Source organism: Cottoperca gobio, chromosome 1, assembly GCF_900634415.1.
Source record: "Cottoperca gobio chromosome 1, fCotGob3.1, whole genome shotgun sequence".
Taxonomy (NCBI): Eukaryota; Metazoa; Chordata; class Actinopteri; order Perciformes; family Bovichtidae; genus Cottoperca; species Cottoperca gobio.
In genome coordinates, this window is record NC_041355.1 from 2,496,724 (window position 1) to 2,508,820 (window position 12,097).

The 12,097-nt window shown below is 44.6% G+C and overlaps 1 protein-coding gene across 1 annotated transcript; it reads left to right on the forward strand.

Annotated features, from left to right (window-relative positions):
- Positions 1-4,612: 4,612 nt before the first annotated feature.
- On the forward strand, positions 4,613-11,897 carry LOC115003782 (fascin-like). Its single transcript, XM_029425739.1, has 5 exons — positions 4,613-5,680; positions 7,566-7,722; positions 7,869-7,990; positions 8,270-8,440; positions 10,566-11,897. The coding sequence occupies exons 1-5, from the start codon at positions 4,846-4,848 to the stop codon at positions 10,769-10,771; spliced, it is 1,491 nt and encodes a 496-aa protein (XP_029281599.1). The 5' UTR covers positions 4,613-4,845; the 3' UTR covers positions 10,772-11,897.
- Positions 11,898-12,097: the final 200 nt, after the last annotated feature.

Genomic DNA, 12,097 nt, shown 5'->3' on the forward strand with positions numbered 1-12,097 from the left:
TCCTTCCTTCTGACTCAATTCCTCACGTTGCCCATTGGTAGAAAGGTGCCAGAAGGCGGGACTTAAAGTGTTTTTTCTCCAGTTGCAGGAGAAGGTAAAGGAGACTTTTGAGGCTGATCCAGTGTTCCCTTCTCACCACAGCATGTCAAAATGGGACTCCCATGTTGTTCACTATATAATATAACATTTTACATATACAGAATAGGATTGCATATGAAAAAACATATTTGAAAATACTTATTGTTACGTTCCCTACTAGTCTAGGGCTGGTGGGGAAGCAACAACAAGCAATTAAATAACCCAAGTGAAGAAAGTGAGAACGAGGCAACCGATTTGTAAAAGGAAAGAGCATTTAATTAATATACAGGTAAAACAAAAGTAGCTCCACACATGCACAATTCTGCATTGCTGAATGAATTCTGTACATTATATGTTAATGAACAGGAATATATGAGAACTTCTCTCCCGTCACATTGTTCTTCACACTCCCGTCTTCTCTCCAGCTCTGCAGAGACCGGCCTCTTGTTATTGTATCATATTCTCATGCACACTGTTGTTACAGGTGGTGGACCCCCGGAGCCTCACAGCCAGGCACACCAGCATACTTTCGTTCAGGGCAAACAAACTTATTGCAGATCTCATCAAAGATACACATTGTCAGTTTTCTTAGAAAAGAGTTAAACTAGTTCAACAAAATGTTTTTCTGGGAGCTCAGGGAAGTCGACAAGACTACTTCCTGACTCTGTGAGTGAACAAACCGGCACACTTAGTGCTGTAGCTGTGGACCTTTTTATTTACTGGACGTGTAATTAAAAAAACATCATCTGTTTGACCATATCTGCAGACATGAGTTCATGAGTTTTAAACAACATTAACTCGCTATTATCATAAACACCATAGCTGTGGTTGTTGTGTTAGAAGATTAGTCACCACATCAGCTGTGTGAGTGAGCAAACAACACCCCAATCAACACTTGTGTCTCTCGTTGTTACTGCAGAATCAACACCTAATAATGTGGGAAATGTGCTGTGCAGAGTCTGATGTATTGTTGACGTTGTTTCTGTGTGACTAACATTTGAACAAGAATTAAGTGCAAACAACCACCTCACAGACTAAATCCTTATTCTTCTAAGATAAGATGGAACTGTATTTATCCCAGAGGAAGATTATTGTGCTCTAAAATGAGAATGGAAACAGTAGAGTAAAAGATATAAACATTAATGAACAATACATTGATAAATATAAGGTGTACAAGAAGTAATACTAACCCTAGTGCCTAATAGAATAACAATAAAAGATACATGTAGTTAAATAAGTAAACTAAAATAGTGTGCATGGTATTGAAATTAAAAATAATCTTGCACCTGATATAGATAATAACCAGCATTACATTTCTCTTTTCATTGTCGCTGGCTATACGGAGCACAGCCTGTGTGTGTATTGTGAATATCGTATGGGATGTTAAATGTTGCACAGGTTGCATGTCTGCCACCTCGTGAGCGTCAGACTGCACTGCACGTTGCCTGGAGGTCAGAGAACAGCAGGGATTTAGAATATAGATCCTTAACAGTGTTGGTCATTTAAACACAACTTTTAAATGTTGAGAATTGCTGAGGCAGAATGTAATACTATAACATGTTAGAGCTGTTTTAAGATAAGAAAATATATTCCTTTATTAGTCCCCCAACAGGAAAATTAGCCATTTAGAAACATGTGTTTGAACTATTGCTGAACATTTGCCACCAACAACACATCACAATTATAGTTTCTCTGACAGTCTTTTCATTACCCTTTAACTTAATCATATCACAACTATGATATCAGTTACAGAATTAATATGATGTAAAAGACAATTCATTTGGGCTAAATAAAAGTATCAAATACAGATCAGTGTTCCTGAAAGAAATAGATAAAACCACAAAACTGTAAATGAACACGAACAAGCCTTTTTCATGAAAGACACGCTGACATGTCACAGTAGGAACCGCACAGGTGTCAATAATAAATCTAATTAGCTGCTCTGGTTTCAGGGTCGCTGTCTTACTGACACCTGGATATAACTGAGGCGTCGTTAACGTTATTAGCAACACCTGGGCTTCTCCTACTGCGCCATGTCAACATGTGTGGCCCACGTCACGTTAAAGACATCACACAGGACGTGGTCTTCAAACTCCAGCAGAGAAACTACAGTTTCCAAAAAATGTTGCATATTTAGTCTCACTGTATTCAGGCTTGCTAATTATTCAAATAAGGTTGTTGTTTTTTGTCAAACTGCATATCATGCAGATCCATGTCTTTGCTGTTGTTCTCTGAGTTACCAGATGGGGGCGATGTGGTCTGAGGAGCTCCACGGTCTCCAGCATGAAGCTGCCCAGGAGCAGGCCAGGCTTTGTCCAACTGTCCCACCTTCACATGACCTTCACAGGCCCAGACCTGTCCCAGATCTGTCTTCATGTCCTGCCCACCACCAGAGGCCAAGTCCTACTCCCAGCTGTATTCAGAACCGTGGCCTGTTTGCATTGTCAGCTCCACACTCTATCTATATTCTCCTCTCACACTGATCACTGTGTGTATCATTGAGACCACCAAAAACCCATAATCTATCACAAATAAATACTTTTTACATGTATTCTTTTCTGCTTTCTTGTATGCTACAAGATGTTTGTTGTCATGTATCTCTTCTACAGATGATATTTTTTATCCATACACTGATCTATAAAGAAAAATACAAACGTACAGCTTTACTTTCCAATCAACTCTTGCATTCAGGATTCAAACTCACAGTGAATTAACTGTCAGTGAATGTTAGAAACTGTTACTTGCAGTGCCGCATGCTAACGTACAGTAATGCACTTATATTTCATAATAGCAGCAAGAGACAAATATTTCCAAAAATATAAATCTTATCGTGTGTGATATTGTGTTGAATCTTTCAGTATCTGTTTTAGTGGATATTAATTTAATTGGTGATTTGGTCAAATTAGGGACTTTGGACTTTGGAATTATGGACATTGCAGGACACTACAGGCCGCTGTATCATATTTCAACACACGGTCAAAACATTTCATTAACATCATCACATTCACAGTCAGAGACTTGCCGCAGGAGAAGAAACAAACTAAAACGGCTCGAAAGACTTAACGACATAAATTAGATTTTCATGTGGTTTTGCATTACTCTGCTAATATTATTGTGTTAGGTGTGAGGAAAAGATAAGCACACACCCGGTAACTCTGTCCAGTGTAAACACTGTGCAGGCAGGAGTCACGACAGAGTGCAGGGAGAGGACGGAAGAGGCAGGCAGGGCTGACGACACCAATGGATGGAAACGGGTGGAACGAGGTCAGGAAACAACTGAAGCTCATAACAGAAACTTTGCTGTGGACGTCTGATTTCCATGTGTGTATTCAAAAACACAGCGTGTGTGTGTGTGTGTGTGTGTGTAAAACAAAGAGAGGGAGAACGTTATAGCAGACATTACACTTCATTTAGCTGACGCTTTTGTTCAAAGTGCAAACAACCATAAGGATACAAAACTCAGAACAGCAAGAATCTTGCAAGTATATTAGCTTCAAATGAGAAAATCAAAGAAATAATGTATTTTTATTTTAATATTATTGGACAAGGTGCAGTCAAAACAGATGGGTTTTCAGTCTGCAACAGATCCTGATATCAATGGGGAGCTACAATAGGTTGTTCGATTTCTACAGCATATGACACACTCTGTCCTTAGACCCTCAAACTTATGAATTCTCCTTCAAATGTTGCCATAACCTCATGAGGTTTTCCATCGAGGTCAATGAGAAGTGGTTAGGAAAAGACATAGGACGTCATCATTTGACCGCAGCCTACTTGAGTGTGTTTCTATCTCTTCAAATTCACCCCAAATATGTTGGGACTGGATTGAGGTTGGTGCACAGCAGAGTCTGAAACTGTTTCTTTATGGACCTGCCGTTGTTGTTATGTTGAAAGAGTTAAGGGTTTTCTTAATCCTATAGGACAACACCATCTGACGCCTCTTCACATTCTGTTGCTAGTTAGTTAATTGTATCATTTTTGTAAAGGTTGAAGTTTAAATTCTGGTAAATTTGACATTGAACCTTTAAGTAGGCATGTTGCTGATAGTAGACTACCTCTGTAACCCAGTATCTTTAGAGTCGCCTATGGTATTGGCACTTCTAAGGATATGAATGCTTCTTCCATCACACAGTAAAAGTGAACAGACATACTTCTGGTCAGATATAGGCCGAGATCATCTCGTTCTATTTACCTCAATGTCTTCATAACCCAGCACAGACACGCAGCCCTGCAGACAAACACTGTTCTGTCAGTGGGTGAATGGCTCTATCCATGTGGAACTGAGAGTGAGCAGATCTCAATTAAAGCCAAATTCACACTCACGACTTTCAAAGGGAGGGAAAGTAGGGGGGGGAGGGGGGTATGTAGGCTGTTAGTAATAGTTTGCATGACTAACAGCCTACATATTCCCCCCACTGACTAGACTATATGTATATATGTGTAGGTGAACAGGGGAGGGGTGGTTTTCCAAAAGTGCAGTAATCTCCCTCCAGCTCCTCTGCCTGTAGCTATCTGGGGCGTGTTCTGCCGTTAGAAGAAGAAAAAAACCTCCCAGTCCTGTAACTCCTGCAGCTCCAGCGAGGCAGCCTGGATTTGCAGTCAGGGGACACTCATCATCCTCCTCCTCCTCCTCATCAGCAGAGCAGCTCTCTCTCTCTTTCTCTCTGTCCCTCGCTCAGACACCCCCACATTTACTCTTTTTCTCTCTCTCCCTGTCCGTCTCTCTAAACACGAACATCTCTTTTCTTTTCTATTCTTGACACAATCATGTCCGCAAACGGCGTCGACGGGGACTTGCTGCAGATCCCTCTGGGGCTCATCAACAGCGAGGGGAAGTATCTGACGGCGGAGACCTTCGGCTTCAAAATCAACGCCTCGGCCAGCAGCCTGAAGAAGAAGCAAACCTGGACCCTGGAGCAGACCGGAGAGGACGGCAGCGCCGTGTTCCTCCGCTCCCACCTGGGCCGCTACCTCGCCACGGACAAAGACGGCAACGTTACCGCGGACAGCGAGACGCGCGGCGGACGGGACTGCCGCTTCGTCATCACCGCGCACGAAGACGGGCGGTGGTCTCTGCAGTCCGAGCCCTATGGCCGGTTCCTCGGCGGCAGCGAGGACCGGATCACCTGCTTTGCGCAAACTGCCACACCGGCAGAGAGATGGAGCGTGCACCTGGCTGTGCACCCGCAAGTTAACCTGTACAGTTTTACGCGCAAACGCTTCGCCCACCTGAGCGCGCACGGGGAGCGGCAGGAGGTGTCAATAGACCGGGATGTCCCTTGGGGGGTGGATTCGCTTGTGACACTGGTCTACCGTGACCAGCGCTACCACCTCGAGACTTCTGACAACCGCTTCCTCCGAAATGATGGCAGCCTGTCCACAAAAACGGACAAGGACACCGGTTACATGCTGGAGTTCCGCTCTGGAAAAGTGGCATTCTGCGACTGCAACGGCCGCTACCTGGCGCCCACGGGCCCAACCGGCACAATGAGATCTGGGAAAAGCGCCCGGGTTGGGAAGGATGAACTGTTTGGCCTGGAGCGCAGCCACGCGCAGGTCGTGCTGACTGCAGGCAACGAGAGAAACGTCTCCACGAGGCAAGGTGAGGCTCTGCAGCCACACAGAGCCAGAAAGAAAAATCATATTTCACTGTACAGATGAATTCACTGCATATCTGGGCGCACACCAGATGCAGCTGTTGCATGCTTTTATGTCTGTGAGAGAGAGAGCAGAAGAGCATTAGACACCCCTGTTACTTCATTTTCCTCACACCATGTGTTTTTCATTATCATGCTCTTACTTTCTCCCCCTCCCCTCCCTTCTTTTGGGCAGCCTCTGCCTAACATTTTTCTGCAGTAATTCTACCCCTGCATTGTGGCTGCCGGTTCAGGGTCAGCTTCAGTCTACAGTTATCCATCATTCTTTATCTCAGAATAGACTGAGAGTAGAGACAGAAAATGAGGAGGGATTTGTTTCGGAGACAAAAGGGATAAAATGGAGGACAGGCAGAGAAAACAGAGTGAGGTGTGACTCAGACGGTCCTGAATGTGGATCTTTATGCCACATGCAACCTCTTTGTCTCGTCTCACTCTGTGCTGCCATGCACATGGGAATGATCATTAACGGCAGTCATGCAGTCGATAGCATTCAGAGATGGTGTGTGTGCATTCCAGGAGAGAGGGATTGCAGAAGAAGAAAGATAATCATGTTTTAATGAGGTCAGTGCAGGCCAGTGACTTGTGACCTGGTCTTTCACTGAAGTAGTAAACATTATTGTTAATGGACCACCTGTGCTTCTGCATCAGTAGATAACTAATGGGATGGGAGGCTCAGTGGGGGCATGCTCAGACAATTTGTCAGCCGGCAGCTCAACGGTAAAAATCAGATTTTTGCGTCAGGTCTCTTAACGAAGCTTTTATTCCTGAACTATTCTACGGTGGAGAGATTTACAGCTGTGTCATTAGAGATAAGTCACTTTTCATATCTTCAAAAGCAACTTGCAGGTGAAAATGCAAATCTCTCCGGTCTGTTGATTTAAAATGTCATCTTTCAAAGAGGCACTAATTAGTGGTTTTGTGTCAACAATGGGTCAAATGACAACCTGTTATGTGAAAGGTGTCGCTCGTAGTGACGAACAAACAGAGAATTATCACCTGACTGCAGTTCCCTTCAGCCCTACAGTGCGCTTTAGCATCTTGCAGCTCGTTGTTTTGTTTTGTTTTGTTTTTACTACTCAACCCCATTTTGATCACCCTGAAATGCAGCAGGCAGCTGTTTTTAATGTAAAAACTCTACCTATCAAGCACCAAACGGCACACAGACACAGTAAGTGACTAGCCGGTGAAGATCGTGAAGCATTAGGCAGCTAAAGAGCTGGTCTCATGGTGGACACCAAAGTAGAGCTTTAAGGGAGTGAATATTGGACAGAAACATGACTCAAAATCAATGTTAATAATGCTGCATGTCTGCTTGATGTACTGGCATCTGTTTGCTAACATGTCCACCAAATCAACTTTAAAAGTAGACTATATGTCAGTGTTGTTAACAGCTTGTTCTGCTCCACGGTGGCATAAATCCATTGATACTGCTTTACGACTGCTCTTGCATAACTGGGACCGAGCCTCAGTAACATAACTGGGACTTAGCCTATTATTTTTCCACAGTATTAGACCAGAATGCAGTCACAAGACATTTTTGGCATGTGTGATCATTGCAACTCTCATCTTTTTTTCTGTTCAGCTATCATTTTCACCATCATTCCCCTCCTTTTACTTAGTCATGTTCAGGACTCGCACATCCCCCTGCATGGGTGCCATATTACAACTTGTGTAACCATACCTTCAACAGCTGGGCACAGAGAGTTCAGGTTGTTGTGTCCCTTTAAGAGTCTATCTGGGAAGTTCATAAATTAGATCGAGAGTTTCAGACAAGGAGGAAAACCTCCAGTGACAAATTAAATCTGACAACAGACTGCCCCACTTTTCTAGGCATAGATCTGTCAGCCAATCAGGACGAGGAAGGAGACCAGGAAGTCTTTCAGTTGGAGATGAGCCGTGAAGACAGGAAGTGTGCCTTCAGAACCGCTGCCGGAAAATACTGGACTCTGACAGCATCTGGGGGACTGCAGTGCACTGCCTCCACCAAGTAAACACACACACACACACACACACACACACACACACACACACACACACACACACACACACACACACACACTGTATCATTTTGAATATAACACACATCCCTCACTGTCTGCTCATTGAGTTTGTTAACGTGTGTGTGTGTCACAGGTCGGCCGACAGTTACTTTGAACTTGAGTGGCGTGACGGCCGTGTGTGTGTGCGTGCGGCTAACAACAAATATGTGATTGCCAAGAGGAACGGGCAGCTAGCTGCTACTGTTGACAGCGCAGGTCAGTGACGTTTCTTATGTTTCTGAAATGCTCTCGATGAACCAGTTTCATGCACATGTACTTTTTTGACTTCATTGGAAATAATGTTAATTCTAGTTAAAAATCTGGATTCTAAAGGATATATAAGTACTGACACACCAGACACTCTAAAACCATCTTTAACTTTAGATAATCTTTGTAAAATTGTATCTCGATGGGCTATAATTATCTATTATTAGCTTTAAGATGCTTTTGGGGAACAATCTGTTTGACACAACCCTGATCTGCCTGTCTCTTCAGGGGAGGCTGAACAGTTCCTGATGAAGCTGATCAACCGTCCGATCATAGTCCTTCGTGGGGAGCACGGTTTCATCGGGGCTCGTAAAGCAGGAATGGCTACCCTCGACTCCAACCGAGCATCATACGACGTTTTCCAGCTGGAGTTTCACAACGGAGCTTACTCACTTAAAGGTTTGCAGTTTACAGAACTGTTGTGGTGTTCTTGCATGTTTGTCAGAGTGCCTTTTTTGATACTTGCACATGGGTGAGCCAAAGTCAGAAATGTGTAAATCCTGCACATAATAGAGCTGACCTATATGTATATATGGTCAAAATATCCCGATATAGGTCACCTGTCACTGAAAGCGGCCACACCCCTTAATTAAGCCTAACTTTAAGCCTTAATATAATTAAAAGGGGTGACTGATATAAAAATTCACCCCCCTACTGTTGCCATGAATAGGGAAATTAGTGTCATGACTCTGAATTTCTGTTCCTGTTTTATTTTGTAGAGTTCACCTCCCTTGTGTCATGTCTTGTGTTTACTTCCTGTCTTTGTGTGGTTTCCCGCCATCATCAGCATCTGCCCCGCCCCTGATTGTCATAGCATGTGTAAGTTCCAGTGTTCCAAGTACCAGTGTGTTTTTTCAGAGAACTTTGTTTATCCTCCTAGTGAGCGCTTTGAGGTAAGATTTAGTTTTATTGAAGTAAAGTATTGTTTTTTTTACACTTAACATTTGTGTCTGGAGTCGTGCAATTGAGTCTTCCTTCCCTGTGTCCGAGTCGTAACAGAACGAACTGGCCAGAATGGACCAAAAAGCTTCAGGACGCCCTATCACTCCGGGGCGTGATGATCCAGCAGCATGAGAATCAGCTGGTTTCAGTCAGTCGAGGAATCCAGGACTTAGCAGACCGTGAAACAGAGTTCCAAGCCTCTGTTTTCTCTGAAGTACACCTCCTGACAACACAGATACAACAGCTCCTCACTCACCTGCAGACTGCTCCTGCAGTGACGTCACCCGCTGCAGGTTCCTCTTCTCCTGTCTCGGTTCCTGCTGCTGGGCCGCGGCAGACCCCCGTTCCTGCTGCCGGTCCTCCGCAGACAGCGTTCTCCTGGTCCCTCGAGACCCCAGTCGCTGCGTTCACCTGGTCCCTCGAGACCCCAGTCGCTGCGTTCACCTGGTCCCTCGAGACCCCAGTCGCTGCATTCTCCTGGTCCCTCGAGACCCCAGTCGCTGCGTTCTCCTGGTCCCTCGAGACCCTAGTCCCTGCGTTTCCCCATCCCCTCGAGACCCCAGTTCCTGCATTTCCCTCGACCCTCGAGACCCCAGTTCCCATGTTTCCCTTGACTCCCGAGACCCCCGTGTTTCCCTTGACTCCCGAGACCCCCGTGTTTCCCTTGAATCCCGAGACCCCCGTGTTTCCCTTGACTCCCGAGACCCCCGTGTTTCCCTTGACTCCCGAGACCCCTGTGTTTCCCTTGACTCCCGAGATCCCCGTGTTCCCCCTCACTCTCGAGATCCATGTGTTCCCCCCGACTGTCGAGACCCCAGTGACTCCTGCCCGGCCTCCAGAGCAGCTCCACCGGCCATCAGTCCGACCTCTTGAGCGTCTCCTCCGGCCCCCAGCCCGGCCTCCCGAACGAATTCGCCGGCTTCCAGCCGGCCTTTCCACTGGCCTCTTGAGTGGCTCCAGCCCAGCCTCCTGAGCGGTTCTGCCCGCCTCCAGCCCGGCCTGTCCGCTGGCCTCCCGAGTGGCTTCGCCAGCTTCCAGCCCGGTCTCCTGCCCGGTCTTTCCGCCGGCCTACTGAGCCATGTTGGCCCCTGGATTCCCTCCTCTGGACTGGGATCCGTCCCTTGAGAGGGGGGTTCTGTCATGACTCTGGATTTGTGTTCCTGTTTTATTTTTGTAGAGTTCACCTTCCTTGTGTCATGTCTTGTGTTTACTTCCTGTCTTTGTGTGGTTTCCTGCACAAATTGTCCTGTCTCCCTTTGTCTTGTGCCAGTTCGTCTTGTCATAGCATGTGTAAGTTCCAGTGTTCCAAGTACCAGTGTGTTTTTTCAGAGAACTTTGTTTATCTTCCTAGTGAGCGCTTGAGTTAAGATTTTGTTTTATTGAAGTAAAGTATTGGTTTTTTTACACTTTACATTTGTGTCTGGAGTCGTGCAATTGAGTCTTCCTTCCCTGTGTCCGAGTCGTAACGATTAGCTATAGAGACTAACAGCTTTTTGTGCCAGGCTTTAAAATTGGGCATTTTAACATGGCATTGACTCCCTTTTGCCTCAAGTGGCCATTTGACAAACTGTTGTTTCTCCAGACTCCCAGGGGAAGTATTGGTGTGTTGGAGACGACACAGCGGTGGGGTGCAGCAGCTCCACACCTGTCCAGTTCCAGTTTGAGTTCTGTGACCTCAACAAGATGGCCATCCGTGCTCTCGGGGGGAAGTACCTTAAAGGGGACCATGCTGGAGGGCTAAAGGCCAGCGTCGACTCCCTGGACAGCGCCACCCGCTGGGAATACTGAGAAAGCAGAGCCGGACTTCTCCACTATCTGACACAATGCTTCAAACTATTGATAGTTAGTGCGTGTGTGTGTGTGTGTGTGTGTGTGTGTGTGTGTGTGTGTGTGTGGGATGTGAAACTGGAAACTGATAAACTGGAAGTCATGGCACCAAAGCACTACAGGTGTTTTTTTATTTTGTATTTTCTTTCACAACCATTATCTCTTCCTACTGGGCTTTTTAACTGGATGTACTGATGACTTGTTGTGTAATGAATGAATCATAGGTTAACTGTTTCACTTCCCATCAAATCTACAAAACCTGTACCTGATGAATGTCAGGACATTTATTATCTCTAGTTGTGCCTAACTGTGGTAACTACTAAACACACATATTGAATGCTATAACTTACAATATCTAACCTTCTCCTGTTTAATGTCCTGCTTGCTCTATTGCGCTGCTTTCATTTCCTGCTCTCTTTCAAACTATTAAGCACAACACACATCAGATATAGGGATGTTACTGATTTACATGTTTCTGCTGTAAATAAGGCTTTCATTGTCACTGACTGCTTCAGAAACATAGTAACCATGGAGACTTACAATGCAAAAGTGTGTTGAGGGTGATAAGAAAGAAATAACATGTTCTTCTTCTATGTGCTACTTGCTGCACCTTTTCCTTTCTCAATCTTAGATATGAAGGCAGACACAATCTGTATATGAACAGATGTATCTCAGAAGTCAAAGGTTTCTCTTAAAGTCTGTAATCCATTCCTCTGATTAGTAGTGTAAGCTTTTCAATTATACTTCAGAAGGAGCTTTTGAGAACGAGTGAAAGGGGAGACTGTGGGTAAATTACTAAGCATTTAAAATGCACATATACAAATATGCAGTCATAGATACATTTATTCCAACTATGACTCAAAATCTGCACATTAAGGTCCAACTGCAAGAAGTGAAAAGCACATGTTTGTTGCAGTGAAATGTCTTAAATTGGGTGCTACTGCGCTGCTGTGTGAACATAATGAAAGAGTCTCTCTGGCTATTATTGTGTCTGTGCCTTCCATAGAGCATTTCAGTCTTTTCTTTTTCATCTTCTTACATTTGAACTAAAGTTTAAACCCCAATAAAATCTTCCCTCTTAACAGTGGATGTTCGCCTTGATTTTTATTTTGCAATTGGTTTTATTTTTCCAGGATCTGATACATAGATATTCCACAGACCTTTCAGCAAAACAGTTTAAATTAGATTTATTTTCTATTACTGTTAACATTAGAGTCTGTGTATTGTATGCGCTATGCTAGCGTTGTGGCTCTAGGAACTGCAATGGTAGTCAGTCCGTCAGTCCTC